This window comes from Colossoma macropomum, unplaced genomic scaffold (assembly GCF_904425465.1).
Source record: "Colossoma macropomum unplaced genomic scaffold, Colossoma_macropomum, whole genome shotgun sequence".
NCBI classification, from domain to species: Eukaryota; Metazoa; Chordata; class Actinopteri; order Characiformes; family Serrasalmidae; genus Colossoma; species Colossoma macropomum.
Genome location: NW_023494800.1, coordinates 23,213,057 through 23,229,897, shown reverse-complemented (window position 1 = coordinate 23,229,897; position 16,841 = coordinate 23,213,057). Strand labels below are relative to the sequence as shown.

At 41.9% G+C, this 16,841-nt stretch overlaps 1 protein-coding gene across 1 annotated transcript in view; it reads right to left on the bottom strand.

Moving 5' to 3' along the window:
* klf8 (Kruppel-like factor 8) overlaps positions 1-15,514 on the bottom strand; it is a 39,942-nt gene extending 24,428 nt beyond the window's left edge. The window contains exon 1 of the mRNA XM_036587630.1: positions 15,009-15,514. Within this exon, the coding sequence (XP_036443523.1) occupies positions 15,009-15,035 (27 nt within the window). The 5' untranslated portion in view covers positions 15,036-15,514. The remainder of the gene's footprint in view (positions 1-15,008) is intronic.
* Between the last annotated feature and the right edge of the window lie 1,327 nt (positions 15,515-16,841).

The window sequence follows — 16,841 nt, the reverse complement described above, 5'->3', positions numbered from 1 at the left end:
TCAAACTGGTTCCTTAAAGATAAACATCTTGTCATACACAAGTGCTAACAAAGGATTGCTGTTCTCTGTCCCATACCATGGAAATGGTGAGCTTATCATGTGTTTGTTAGAAAACAGATCTGAGTCATATCAGATATACGTCCTTGTATACTAACAATGAGGATACTTGGCACGTATTTGTCTGTGACAGGAATGCCAGGTTCCACCTCCCCTGAGGCAACTTCAGGTTAAATGTCTATGGGCAGAATAAGGACATTTGAATATACAACCCTTCAAGAAAAGGTCAACATTCCTGGTGCCCACACTGGGACAGAACCAGGAACCCTCTGCTTCTTGATGTGGAGCCCACTGCACCACCACTGACTTTGGTGAGTCAATACAGCTTTGTAATGTTCTGGGAGGACTCAGATGCCCAATGCCACATGACTAGTACTATCCCACGAGGGCTGGTCCTAAGAACTTCAGGGGCTTTCCAGCTTGAAAACTCCCACTTCTGCAAAACTTTAAAATCAGCTGCACCTTTACCGATCATGCCGTTATTTTGTCTACTGAGGTTTGCTTCTTCAAAGCAGAAGGTCCATAAGGCTTAATGAAACCACGAGAGGCTAAACTCATACCACATGAGGCCCTGAGAGAGCGAGAGCGTCAACTCCGAAGGGCACTGCATGTGTGCGTTCAAAGCGGCGCATTGCACAATCACGTAACCTGAGCTGCCAAGTGTGCTTCACCCCGGCTCTGGCCCCGAGTGGACCAACCGCCCCCACCTCCCCAACACCACCCCCCAACCCCCAACACACACACTGGGGGTAGACGCCAGTGGGACAGGGCTTAGCTGCTTTCAGAGCTGTGTGGGACAGTTTCAGAGAAGAGTGGAGAGGGGGTAACTCTTGCCTCCCCCTATACCTAGTTTCCATAATGTCTCTGGGTACACAAGTCGAACCTTTGCCCAAATTCCAGAGTGCAAGAGCTGCCCCTCGCGTAGGCCCCACCCACTGTCCTGGATGGCAGGATTGATGGAGGTGCGTGGAGGTGGGAAGGATTGTGAGAGGAAGAGTGTAAGTGACAGGTTTGACACAAGGGGTGGGGTAGGGTAAGACGGGGGTCAACAATGCAACTCCTCCCCAAGTCAATGCCAGTGGAAAACAGGGTGGGGTGCAGGGGCAATCGGCCAGGACAACAAGGAGACCCAGCATACACTGACAAATGTGCACTGCAAACAAACAGTGGATTCATAGCCTGTCTAAAAGGAGCGTCCAGAGTACATGCAGCATATTTTTTCTCTCTCTGTCCAACGGTCACTTGAAAATGTGCAAAAATGTGCCTATGTACACATCACTCAATCCTATAGAAGAGAAAGGAGTGTATAAATAAACCAATCAGTTGTATAGTACAATTATTCTTGAACACTACTGGAATGGAACAAACCCATCATACACTGCGCGTCCACATGTGACCGAACCAATGCTACCCACTGAAAAAGAATGGGATCTGTTGCAGTGTAAATGTACCGTAAAAGCACCATGTCAGAAGTCTAAACATCTGCTGTTTTTGTAAGACCCATTGTGTGTTCATTCTGTCTGCATGCCAGAGCAGTGTAAATGCACAGTTACACCTTTAGGGGGCAGCGGGGAGTAACGTTTGTTTATATGAGCTCGATCTATTTCCATTGTCATTTGGGAACTAGTCAATATCGATAGCTAGAGAGTAAGATCAGTCTTAATGGCAACTTTAGACAATTAACAAACAAAAATTACATTTCAAAAATTAAAATTCAATTAATAATCACAGTTATTTATAGTAATAATAATAATAATAATAATGATGATCAACTACATTTATAGGGTAAGGGAAATACTATGTAAATTAGAACGATTTCTTTGCCAAACAATTACTTTCGTAAAGCCCTGTTTGAACTTTTCCAAAAAAAACATCACCAAAATATGGTTGTCATTAACATCACAACATGCCTTTTGTTGATAATATCGGTAAAAATGCATTCACCAGTCTACTATGAAGTCATCTTTGTCCTCCTTATTTGAATTAAAGAGCAAGCCAAAATATGCTAATGGTACGAGCAGGCCTCAGCCGAGGTCTAGGTCAGTAAGGAGAGCCAAACAAAGCTCTCAGGACAAAGCTCTTAGCTTTTAGAAAATTAAATGCCTTGTCAGGTAAAACAGTTCAAAAAAAGTATAATAACTACTAGTCCGTTTTCAGTACATAAGCACTCTGCATACATATAGAAGCTCTGTTGCAACTTGGTTTTTATTGTTACATGCAAAATCTCATGAGTGAAATGCGAACTGACCTCCATGATGCAACTGACTGACAAGTAAACTTATTTTTGTCATTGCTTTCTCCAGCACTGCCCATAGTGCACAACCAAATATGGTGCACAGGGAATGCGGAGCGACTCTGCAGAATAGTGCCCATTTACTGTTAATATTGGGATTAAAGCAAAGTGAACAGGCTCCCTGATGATCGTATTGGGGGGTTGCATATGTGTGCGTATGTGTTTGTGTTGTTTAAATATGTCAGGGCAGTGTAATTTTAATGCAGCCTGTTAAGCCCTGGGGCACATCTTGTTCTGTGTACCAGTCAGCGCTGTCGCTGCGTCCCTCTATGCGGCCATCGCGCAGTCCAAGACAACGAGGGAGAGAAAAAGGGGGAGAGAGCAAGAGAGAGTCATGAAAATGAAAAGAAGAGAGAGAGAGAAAGAGAGAGAGAAAATACACATGTAAGGTCACAGCTGTGTGGTGCATGTGAGAGAGGGAGGGAGGAAAAGAGGGGGATGAGTAGGCAGAGGGGTTAGCAACACAGGGAGCAAGAGAGAGAGAGACAGAGAAAAGACAGAGAGGGGGCTGTAGAGCAAGGACTTTCTCTCCCTCTGGATTTTTGCATTACTCTCTTAAAGGTACAAGGCCCAGAACACCCCCCCCTTCTGTGCACTTTTTTAGTATCCCTACACGGAATACCCACCTGCACTGTGGTGCTGTTTACCTCTACAGTACCATGCCTGACTTCCTCCTCCTCTGGGTCACAGTATACAGATTGTGGCCTCTTTGGGCTACCATAATGTCCTGGATCACTCCATGAGTTCATTTTCATATGTTGTCATGGGTTGCAACTATCAGACAAAGTTAATTCATCATTGATGACATCAATTATGGGGAAAAAAGGTTTATGTGTCATTAATTTAAAAACACAAGTACTGTAAGATGCCATTCACACCAACCATTAATATGTATTTTTAATATTAAAATGAATATATATTTAGCATTTTTATAATATATTAACATATATTAACATTAATATTTTTAAAAAGCTATTTATCTGAGCAATACCACGGTTATTATAGTTAACCATAACTACTACTAAAACAAAAACAGTTGCACAGTACTGTACTTCTTGGGCAGGGGTATGCAAAGTTTTTTTCAAAGGGGACAGACTGGACCATATCATAATACCCGAGAGCTAGTCAATCTTTGCCAAAATATTATTTATAAATGGTTAAAAATATTAAGTATTAAGGAAAACTGTAATGTATTAGCTGGCAGGCCACCTCTAACGCATTCTAAGACAAAAGCAACTGGGCCAACTGACATCTGTCCGTGGGCCGTATTTGGTCCAGGAGGCTGACTTTAAACACCCTTGATCTTGGGTGATCCAATCACAAGTAGACAGTGCCAAGTACAGGCCTTAGAGATGCACTGTGATGCAATCACTCAAACCTACTTCAGATGTGGTCAGGGATGCATATGACCACATAACATTCGTGGTGTGAATAATAAAGCATCTCTGACAACACTGAGCAACTGTCTTAATCAAACGCATCATCACAGCAGGGCCGAATGTAGCTGCATAGTTTCTCTCTTTGTCTTCTCTTCTGTTTGTGAATAATTTGTGGTAGCAATCCACAAATCAGCTATGAACAGGGCCTATAATGCTCTATATGAGGGGCATCATCAGTCAAGCAGTTTGATAAATTCCCAGCTCAAACACACCTGATTCAACTCATCGATTAATCAACTAACCGATTAATAAACCAGATTCAGCAGATTCTCTGCTCATATGAAATCAGTGCTCATTTCGCTAAACGGCAGTACACTACAGGAAGTGCAGCGGGTGATATGGCCTCTGTTGATTCGCTGCACCATAAAAGAAGAACCTCATCACACAGAAAGAACTTTGAACGATGGCAGTGCTGTGACAGAGAGGAAACCAGAGAAAGCAGGACGGTTTAATTAGTCCATTAAGCAAATAATAGTTAATGGATCAAAGAAATAAACATTTGTGCAACCCTATTCTATGCTTATCTCTATGTCAATAAGGCTGGTATGGCTTGATGCTGCTCTCTGAGAAGCGTTTGTCTATACTTGATCTATCTCTGTTGAAGCTTGTGAGTTTTAGTGCACTAATCCCTCCATATAAATGCCCACGGGTGTATAGAGCTGATCTCTTTCCGTGCTCAAAGTGTCTCCACATTACGTTCCCTCTGGACTTGCCTTTGAAACGACTCTGCTGTTCTCCATCTCTACACGTCTGTGTATCTCTTGAGTTTAGAACACTAGGCTCCCCCCAGTTTTGATACTGTAGCCTCTTTGATTGTCTGCGGCCTCTGATCTCCCTTTTGATACACAGGCGAAGGCTCTCGCTCACACTCTCTCTCTCCAAACAGAAAGCATGAATACACCACTAAGGCGAGGCCTCGTCTCTGACAACTCCACCCTTCCTCTTTAGCAGGGTGTGAGTTGGAGTCGTGACCTCTACTTGCAGCTGCCAATGTAGAGAAAATGTCCACCAGGATGTTCATATGATAATCTGCTGGCCTGGTAAGTGAGAGAATTCATACAGGAGTGTCTATAAGAGGGACGAATAAACCAAATAAACCAACTAGAACGGAACCCCAACTCACAGTACAAAGTCACATAAGCTTATCAAGAGTAGTGTGAGAGTAGTCTTGCACATTATAATGGAAATTCAATGGCTTTTCAATATGGCAACCTGGTAAACAATAAGTGTATAACTTCAATATAGTACTGAAGTTTTATTTTCATGCTCTAAATTTAAAATGGTATCACTGATACACCCACCACCACCTCTTCTGACAGTTTCTCATTTCCCGTCTTTTGCGGAAGCCGCTGCCAGTGATAATAACTAGGGCTGCGTCCAAAACTTCACACTACCATATGCATACGAAATAGTATGTCAAATATAGTACACTATTCATTAGTATAGTATGCATATTATGGTAGTATGTGGTTTTGGGCGCAGTTTAGGAATCTGGGTACATCTGTCATAGTAGGCGAGGTGGAGGGGAAGGGCAATGCACAACCCAAGTCCAAAAGAGTGGGCTGTCTGTCTAAAGTCACTTATAAATCCCAGCGTTTGCAATTTATGGAGTTATTTTGTCAATAGCTGGCGTGCCATGCATTGAAAAAGTTTGAGAAATTTTATTTATCTGAGCATTTTTAACACCTAAAATATTGAAAATCAAATGCGGATCTTGACTTCACAATCATACGATCTTGACTTCACTCAAGGAATCAAAACTGTGTATCATTGCTCCCCTTCAATATTTCAGAATGCGTGTTGATGATCATCAGTTGCGAAATTCAAACATCCCCTGAGGGCAGATCAGAATCTTATTATTACTATGCTTTATTTAGTAATGAATGATAAATAATGATTACATGTTATATGTTGTTTGGTTTCATATTCAGTTGACCTTAGGTGGTCTTCTGAAAATGCCTTACAAGATCAGGGGTCGTGATATCTACCATGCAAGTACAGCCATTCTACTACTATCACAATAATGACCAGTGAAGCTACATGAGTCTCTTGGGTTTTATATGTAATGTTATATAGTGGTAAAAATGAGAAAATGCATTTTATTTGCATATTTATTGAGACACGTCATGGCTTGCACAAAAACAATAGAACTTTTGACTCGGCACTTTAGCAAATATAGAAGGTAATGGTGAGTAATGTTTGTGTATTAGAGATAATTAAATTTTTCATTGCAATAGTTTATAGGCCAATTAATTGTCAGCTAATATTTAATGATCGTGACAGGTCTTGACTAGGACTCACCTCTTATGGTCTATACTATTAAATAGGCCAATAGAGTGATGTATTGTGCCTACAGGCGAACCAAACTGCACGTGTTGATTTCAAGCAAACGGGCAGAATCTATAACATTTGAAAAGTTTGGTAGCGATTAAAAAAGATCAAACATCATCAAGCATTCTGCAGCATCACTAGGGGTTTAATGATTTACAAAATTCATATTTCAGTTTTTTACAGTACAGTGGCGTCTCAATTCAATGCATTTTTCATTACAGCAAAAAAAAGAGTGGCTGAAATTGTGCCTTATGTTAACAGGTTTTTGGAATTTAAATTTATTAGAGCATTGAACAAGAAAGTATAATATTTGAAACAAAAACTGTGCTTTGTAGCATCCTGATCTAACAAATTAGCCACAAGCTAGCATGCTAGTCTCAATACAATATGATCCGATGTGATACAATTAGATACAATACGATGTTGTATTGTTACATCTTGCAATATTACACTTGATATCGGCATCATGGCCTTAATTCTGGTACCGTGACAGCGCTCGTGCTGAGTCACAGGGACAGAGGAGACACAGAAGGCTCATGGGACCACTCTTAATGGTGGCAGTATTTCATTTCAGTTTGTCACTTATGCACTAAAATCCCATCAACACTCTGGCACGGCACTTCAAAACTTAACAGCCCCTGAGATGACAGCTGGGAGTCAACAGTTTATTGGACACAAATGCTAAGACAAACATACAAACACACACACACACACACACACACACACACACAAAGATACACGCCTAGGAGTGTCTCCCAAATGGCTGGCACAGTCACCACAGCAGAGACAGCAAGCTCTTATCTCACCACACCCTACTGACGCAAACCCTGCTGCTACTTCCCACAGGCCTCCCCTCCCTCACACACGCACTCCCATATCACACTCGCTTATTTAGGCGTTCTACTATTGGGCCCCAACAAAACCTCATCTGTACAGAACTCCATCAACACGGCCTAAATTCAGAAGTTACACAAAAGCGTGAAAGCCTCTGCCTAAATCCCCAATGTGCAAAAGCAAAGAACTTCTGGTTGTATTCCTGTAGCAATAATGCAAACTTTTCCTGGATGATAAAAACCTATACATATTATACAGACCATATTTGTTAGCTTGGGTTCTTTTTAACGAGCCCTTCACTGACTGTGAGGCGGATTAGCACCCACGACAGGAAGGAAGTTTTTCTCTCTCTCTCTCTTCCCCTCTATCGCTGAGAGAAAGAGAGAGAGAGAGAGTTCTCTCTCTCTTGTCTGCAGAAAAATCATCCTGAAAAAGCAAGAGACAGCGAGCAAGTGAGAAAAAGAGAAAGAGAGGAAGAGAGAGAGAGAGAGAGAGAGAGAGAGAGAGAGAGAGAGAGAGAGAGAGAGAGAGAACTGGTGATGTCAGCCTTAGAGGCATAGGGGCACATGCTGCTATTCCCAGAGTGCATACCTGAGAAGACAGTCTATTTGACTTCCATGGAAGAGCAGTGGCAGGGGAAGCATACCATTTTTGGTGTTCAGCAACGTGACGATACACAAGTGTCTCGATATGACATGCCCTGTGGTTTTTACACCACGATACAATACAGAGGTGAAAAAGAAATGTGAATCTTTACTGACTGAAAAAATAAAAGCACACGAGTTTGCCAAACCAAGAGCACAGCACCTGTTTTTCTCAAAAAAAGCCTAATGGCTTTTGGATTCGCTGAACCTTTCTAGAATAAAAAAACTGGAAAATACCAAAATTTTGGCCACTGGAAATTTTTGGAAGAAAGTGGTCAAAAATGACACTTTCAGTTCTCATCTGAATGAGAACTGAAGATGTTTAAGGCCTCTAAAAGCTACCTCAGAAAGTTATTACACAAAATGGTTATGAAAACCTCACCTGATGCCTGAAACATTGTCTTACAATAGTTTTGATATGTTAAATGTGGACTAAAACACATTTTCAACATCCATTCATGGCAGAGAAGAATATGCAAGGTGTTGTAAGGACAAACAGTCCCCAAAGAAAACTTATTTTTCAGATGTACCACTAGTTGACAATAACCATCATTATTTATAAAAACACAGAAGACTTGTGTAGGTTCACTGGCGGTTTTGGACAGTAAATAAAATGGCTATATTTGCGTTGCGGACATCACATCCCCTGGTTACTATCACCGCCACTTTAAAGAAATCTTTAAAGTTTCTCTACAATGAACCATTTCACATCAATCCATTCTGAATGACTTAGTTTAGATCTCAACTAGAGTTGGGCAACATGATGATATTTTATCATTATTGTGAACAATTTATTATCATGATACACAATATGCTTTTCTGAACATATTGTGGTTATTGCTGGTATTTAAACAACACCAAAGAACTGCATGTTTCACTACAGAGAGAACCTAATTAGTCCTGTTTACATACAGCACTGCACCAAATCCAGTTAAAGTGCTGAATAAAGATCACTGTACCCAGAGTTTCTGATGGCTGTTTTTTCAAATGTGGCATTGCTAGTGTACTGTGACTGTGTGTGAAAATATTGTGATATGCATTATGTATCATGAAAATCTCTAAGTATTGTGATGATATTTTTGCTATATCACCCACCCCAATCTTAACGACTGCATTCTGCAGAAATTTAGAAAATGAGTAAAATTCCCTTTTAAAAAGACTCACAAGACACTGTCAAAATATACTCGTTTAAATGACTTTATAAATAATTTTAATGAAATTGAGAAATAGTGATTGTGTTCCCTTCGCTCTCCTGTGCCAGTCAGCGCAGATAAGCGGCAGTGAAGTAAAAATGTCAACCATGTGCAACTATTTCACGGTTTCTCCGAGAGACATCAGACAGGCAACTGGTAATCACTGTTCACACAGACTACGAAGAGGAGGTACAACACCCAAGAACTTCTCAACTACAGGTCTGATACTACTGGAAAAACATAACATCTCACACGATACGTAGAATACAGCGAAACAGAAGCAAAAGGGGAAGTCCCTGTGAGCACGCTGACATCACCTGTAGCCTTAGTTTTTGAAATGACCAAAAAATTTCACAAACTACAGAGCCAAAGTGAAAGTACAACTAAAAAACTCTAATGAACTTCATTGTCTTGGATGACCAACCGCTCTCTGCTGTCGAGGACACTGGATTTCATAGTGCATATGCACCCTACATACTGTACTAATTTGAATAAGTTTATTTTATGTAAATGTTATTTATTGTCAGCTTTTTCTGTTTTGGTTTTCTAAGCATTGTGTCTGTTTCAGCCTAGAATTTTCATTTTGGTGCATCACTAGAAAACTTCAAGCGGTATAGAACCTTTACATCACGTGAAGGTTATTTAAACTTTAAACAGCCACTTTCTTGTGTATTATTTTGTCTTCTCCTGACAGTGTACCAGCACTGCACAACAACCCAGTCCAGTGTGTTCATGTCTTGTGCCACACTCCTCCTGCCTCCCAGCTCTAGAGTCACTGCAGATTATTTAACAATGTGGATACAAACATCATTTTCTTCATTTGTTCAAAACATCACGAGAATACTGAATCGTGACCCAATTGCATAAAATCGTGAGCTGACTGTATCGTTACAGCCTTATTAAAATATGCACACCCCTATTCTTTCAGCCTCAGTGAAAATAACTTGCATTCATATGAAAAGGCCACACAAACGGCATTTGTATCTAAATTAGCAACTCACTTGGTCTCAAAAACTCAGCTGTGTGCTGCTGTAGCTGCGTCCAACATCAATAGCTGCACACACACACACACACACACACACAACACACACACACACACACACACACACACACATACATATATTCAGACACACCCTCTCCACCCCTGAGCACTCCACCCCCTCCACCTCCGCTCCCTTTTTTTTTCCATTGCAGCCAGTTTGGCAGAACTGCAGGGGTTGCTATGGGGACGAGATTCTTTCCCTGGTTAATGATTGTGCTGCATTGGTAGGGGGTCATTCTGTCACATCGCCTCTAATCTGGGGAGACATGGACAATATCCTCACAGCCCCCCAACACACACACACACACACACACACACACACAGTCTTACACACAATCACACAGGCTTTCAGTTCTACAGCCCCCACCCATGCAAGACCCATCCCCACCCATTCCAACACCAGGGAAAGAGGGTAGAAAAATACACACTTCCTTTAAACCACACAACACAGCAAAAGCTCATTTAACCCCTCACATACTTCCTGCAGCCTGAAGCAAGCTTTTGAACAGAAAAAAAAACAAAAAAAAACATGGCCATATATACACACATACACTCAAACACACACACCCCTCCTCAGGCAGCTCCTACAAAGTAAACGCTACAGCCCTTGATCAAATCTCCTGCATGTTCATCACTTCCGCCTTCAGCCACTCTTCACTCTGTGAGGAACCACAGGCCCGACACAGACTTTCAAGAAAAATGGCGTATAAAGCTCTTTCAACAACCACCACTGTTAGCAAAGTTCACAGGAAAAACTCACTCAACGGAGCGTTTTAACTGTTGATTTTAAGTGGGTTTAATATAAACACCATTTGGCTGCATAAATCTGCGCATTTCATCTTACAAACAAAAAATTCCTTTCCGGTTTAATGCAACTTATTTTTGCAGTTTTCATTGTCTCTGCTGCACACCAAGGCTTGCATGGGTTTGCACTTTCTAAAGCGAGTGATATGTGTTTACTCCAAAATGGTAGCCAGTTATTAAACAAAAGCTGAATGTTGAGGAAGGCTGCAACCTCGGCAGCTCACCCACATGCAAAAACACGTGTAGTCTTGTGCACCTGAGGGCTGTGACAAAAAACAGAACTGTTATCATTAGCTATTATCAGAGACTTTACGCATCAGTACACAATCACAGAGCACTTACAGCTGTTTCATCAGACCACTTGATAGTGGCAATATTTCATACTGGTCATGGGTTTGCAATGCATTCTGTTTTTTTTGGGTCAGTCATTACAGTGCCTATGCACTTTCACGGGAAGGATACCATATGGCCTAAAAATCAGGGATGCACGATGATCTCAGAACCATATTGGTATCAGCAAACAATAGCTTAAAATAATTTGCAGGACAGATGTTCAGATTTGACCAATATTTTAAACCGATATTTGATGACTTATTTCCTGTACTCTAGAAGAGCAGAATGTTCAGGCAACCCTGAGCTGCTGTGCTAAAACATCTGGATTTTACTGCATTTGGAACTCAACAGGAATGTAATGTTAATAGAGGTACATGTAGTCCAAGTTTCTATATTCTATAGATGATCATGTTTCAGTGTCTGTATCAGCATCAGAAGATACGTACATGAAAAATATCAGATATTGCCATCAGCCCACATCTGTGCATCCTTACTAATGATATAACAACCAATTCAATATAGCAGCAAATTACAATAAACTGTACAGTTCCTCACTGCACATGGACAAAATACCACACTACAGTTACATTTGTGATTGCGCTATACCTTCCAATATGTTACAAACACACCAGCAAACCCTTGACGTGACATGGTTAAAGATTGGCCTTTACTCTCGATTATTTTTGCTGGAATGCATGAATGCCTTGATTCATAAAACCCATAAAAAACATCTCGAGTTTAAAGGCCAGAACGAAAAAAAACACAAACATTATAATGTTTGCAGTTGTCCTTAGAATGTTCAGAGAAATAACGAACCAGTAAAACGAACCAGAGTGAATGGAAAGAGAAAATTCTAGAGACTTTCGACAATCAAACACAGGTATGGCACACCAACCAAATGTTTAGGCTTGTTCATGTTTGTCCCGTCTGTGTACTCTGGCCTTTAGGTTGGTCAGGATGGTCAAAATTTAATGAATTGTTAGAGGTCTCATTTGCATTATTGCATCATCTCCACATGCAATATCAGAATGGCAAAGGCCAAATACTGCAGTACTGGAAACAATATACTGAGCAGCCCTGCTTTAAAGATTTCCAACAGTTTTTGTTTCACTTTGAGAATGTTTCAGTGCTCAGGGTATTTGTAAGATCTCTTGAAGGACAGAGCACCAAGAACCCGACCACAAAGCTGTGTCTTCACCTGGCCAGTCTAGACAGGGCCGTGTCAGGTTATTAAGACTGAGAGTGTAATGAGGACCGCAAGGTGAATTTAGAGAAACCATCATGGTGGGGATGATGGTTAAAAGAGGAAGTAGGTACCTCGGAAAGAAACTACAATGACAACAAACAGAGTGAAATGGTGAGGCAGGAGGCATGGTGAAATAGGGAGAACAGGGGCTGCCAACAGTCCCCAGTGTTTCAAATTCTGCAGCAGAAAACAACTTTTACTTTGCAACCTGACAGGTTTCCAAAGGTGTCAATGAATGCATTTTACAATAATGCCATTCCTCATGTTTTCTTCATGCGTCCATCAATCATGCAGCCAAAATGGGCCACAGTGAATCACAGCTGTAATGGTTTATGACAACTGTAACCATGTACACACTCATGTGGTCTAGGCACCTTCAAAGTACCAAGTGTGGCCTTATGCAGCGAACAATAACTTTAGATCTGCAGGTGTAAAAATTGACCACAGACTACCCTTTTGCATGGAAGTAAGAAGGTTTTATACTCAACTATGTGTGAAAAGCTTTTATCTTTTATGACTTGGTATTACCAGATCATAAAAGGCAGGCCTGACTTTCACACATATTGAGAATACTGTTTCAACCAAGGGAGCCTGAAACACATGAAGCTTTCCCACCAGCCCCCAATCACAATGTTATTACACATGCAGTCTCTGAAAAGGGAGCAGTAGGCTACAACAGTCAGGCATTTAAGAAGGGGTAAAGGTCTAAAGGTACTTAGTCAGGAAACTTTGTGCTGAAATATTTCTGCGTCAGCAGATTAGTTGGGTCTAAGTGATTGACTACTACCCCACAGAGTAAAAGTATTGAGTGGGGCAGTGGTCCATACAGAAACCCAGCTAACACAACGCATGCAAATACTTCTTGGCTTGATTGTACAGTTCTAGGGAAAACTTTTAATTGGTACAGATAAATGGTCCTATATAGAAGCACTCACTGAAAGGTTCTTCAGTGGTTCTTCTACAGGATCACTCCTAAGAAACCTTTATTTTTAAGAATGCAGTTGATGTCAAGCTTGAGCATAAGATTGGGGTGTGGTAGAGACAGTGAAAAGATGTAAACAAAATAGATTGAGGGAGGGAGGGAGAATGAGAGAAACTGCAAGGTGTGGTTTAAAGCCCTCAGTCTGCAATGTTACCTCCCTACAAAAACATAACCTCGGTCACACCCAGAGAGAGTGGTACTGTAGACAAGACATGGCACCCACCTCCTAAAAATAGCTGTCCACTCTAGGACAGTGACAGACCCTAACTGTCTCAATGCCTAAAACAGCCTCCCGCTTCATAACAAGCCTTTAACCTGCCGGGCCAGCCAGCAGACACTTCGACCCGTGACGCCACCCCAACACGATGTCTCCCTGACAACACCCAAGGGTTGGGACCAGCAGACGGGCGCTGAGTGTTTAACTAGTTTGACCAAAGTTTGTCCACATTTGTTAATGATTGCCAGCTGTTGGGCACGCCCAGGCAGGAGCACTCCCAGTTCCTCCAATGGCAGTACCTCACTCCACTCACCTCCCCGGCTCCACCAATGTCAGGTCCTGCTGCAGCGTCTCCACTCAAGCATGTGTGCTCAGAATCTGCTTATAGATTACACCCCTGAAACCAGCCTATTTTAATAAGACTAAGGGTGTTGCACTTAGAACAGTAACAAAACAAATACCCGTTTGGTTGTTATGGTACACAGCCCTACCTTAACTGTGATCTGCACAATAGAAGGTGGGTTAAGATAAATGCGGCTTTGCTAACCAACTTGTCAGGAGATATTAATGCCACCATACAGGCCACAACTGCCATGCATTATTTATTAATTTAAGACATGCAAATCCTCTGCATGCATGTGATGCCCTGCCAAACCCATATCACAGCACACCTTTGACAGTTGAACAAGGCAGTCTTGACTTTTAGCATCTTGTATTAGTAAGTCATGGCTACAGGCCTTATGCTATACCACATGTCCAGTCACCTTGACTCACTATCACAAAATTCAGTGACCAGAATGACTGAAAACCTTCACAGACTTTAAACAGGGCCCACACATGCCATTCTGCAGACAATCTTCTCCTAAAACAACAAACAACAGGAAATGAGGAGACAGCCAACTGCTTGGTTTCACCTCGGCAAGTCTAAATGCCAAAGAAGCCCGAGAGAAACAAAAGGAAGATGCAAAAGTGCAATACCTGCCCACACACCACAGACCTGTACATTTCCTCTACTCCGCTAAGGTCCCTGTCGCTTTAAGAAACTAAGATGGTGTCTTACTAGCTAGCTGCATTCGCTGTGTTTCCTTCCTGCCTCGCATTGACCACTTCAAAATCTGCTTCGAGAAGGAGAGGATGAGGATCAGTCGTGCACAACCTTGTTCAAACCTTACAGTTCGCCGACACCGGCTTCGCTGAGTAGGAAACTTCGTTAAAGAGTTGGCCGCTTTCTCTAACTTTGCGCAGGATGTGTTTAGGCTAACGGACAGGAGAGAATAGGCTGGCTGGAGCTAACGGGAGCGTTACGGTAAAGTCACTGAGCTGCAGCTGCTCTGACCCGGCTAGCACAGTCACCGGGCTCACTAGCCCGAGCCACCTCACCGCTTCGCCCAGCTACAACTCAGGCTATTCGGACCGGCCGCTAGCGAAGTCGGTAACAGCCCTGCAGGAAGGAGGGAGCGCTAACGTTAGTTCGGTTTGTTGACAGAATTTCTTTAGCACAGAAACGGCTGAAATTTCAGCCGGGCCGGAAGCGAGCCGCGGCTGGCTGTGGTGCTCTGACAAGTCAATAACGGTTAATAAAAATGGACTTACTTTCTTATTTCGAGTCTCCGTGTGCATCTCGGTAGCTAAGCGGGTGCGGTGTTAAAAAGGGGTGGAGTGGAGGGGGGGTCGCTCGGGCAGGGTGTGTTTCAATAATAGTAATGTCGACGGCAGTTTTCCACCTTTCGGATCAGTTTTTTGGAGAAAAGGTGAAGGTCTTCGCCTCAGCGAGTCCTACGAATCATGTCCCCGGCGTCGAAAAAATCCTCTTTGCTCCCCCCCGAGCGTCTTTGAGTGTGAGTGCGTGTTGTTGCCGTGTTCAGGGCTGGGCTCTCAGGCTCTCCGTCTCTCCTCCGCCTCTCCCCTGCCTCTGACCCCACCCTGCGTCCCCACCCCTCCGCGCCGTCAGTCAGAGCCTGCAGAGCTGCTCGAACCAGCAGCAGCAGCAACAGCGGAGCCCGACTCTGCCCAGCGCAGCCTTCCCCTGCTCGCAGCTTTTCAATATCTTCGCCATGTTTTTGTTCTCGTCTCTGTTTTCTGTCTCTGCACGGTTTACTGAACACACCCTGCCGCCTCACCTACTGACGTCAGCACGTACCGGATGTCCTCTCGCTTTCTCGACTGCCAGCCGCTTCCCTGCACCTGAAAGCAGAGCTGAGCGATACCGATGAACAGTACAATATCACGATACTCTCCAAATATATCACGGTGTTACGGTATCAGATGATACGTTAGGTTTGCATTAATAAAGTACCGTCACTCTGAGCCAAAATAATGTAATATAAACCTTAGTTACATAGGAGCTGTTTTTTCTTCTCTTAACATTACATCAGAAGGAGTCTTACTCAGCACTGTAAACATGAGCCAGGCAGAAAGCACATTTCCAGAAAGGAAACCTTATTTTTTTTACTTTTTACATAGGCTGTTTTTAGGAGCCAGACGTGGAGAAAATGTGTGCATAATTCAATCACTGAGATGTAAACAATGTTATACAGCAGTATACCAATTCTGATTTTTTTTTTTTTTTTTACAGTGGTGGTGATAGGAACCAGAGGCCATGGTGTCTACACAAATCTAGCCATTTTATTAACTATCAGAACCCACCAGTGAACCTACACAAGTCTTCTGAGTGTGTGTATGTAATGTTGATGATGGTAAAATAGTGGGAGGGAAAACGTTTTCTTTGGGGACTGACTACTTTGCCATAAAATGCCCTACATGTGTCTGTCCAGCATGAATGGATTTTAAAAAGTACCCAAATGATTATCTCATAACTATCATAGAGCAAGCTTATTGAGGCATTAGATGTCAGGTTCCTATCACTACCAGTGGGAATGATCTGAGTGACTTTGTTTACATCTTAACAGTTGGCTTATGGAGAAATTTGGGAAATTTTCCTCTTTAATGCCTCTAAAAGCTACCTCATATATGATTATGAATACATTGCCTGAGGCTTCAGACATTGATTTATGTTTTTTTAAAGGTTTTGGACTCATTTTTTTTAATCTTTAATGGCAGAGAGGTGCATGCAGAAAGAAAAATGGTACCCAAATAAAAAATTATATATTTCTCATATGTGCCACTGTTTACATTATCAACATTACATAAATAAAATACAATTTTACAATATTATGGACAATATATCATGGATATAATACAAGTTATGTAAAAAAAAATTTATCACTAAAAATATTGCTAAAACTAAAAAATAATATCACAGTATACCAGCATGTATGTTTTGTTGCCCAGCACTATCAGAGAGCCGAGATAGAAAACATTATGTTAGAGTGTTTCAGAGTCAATGTGTGTTATTTCTCTTCAGTTTAAGTGACTTTCAGAAACAAAATCACACTCATGCAAAAGCATCAGTAGTGCTGTGCATTA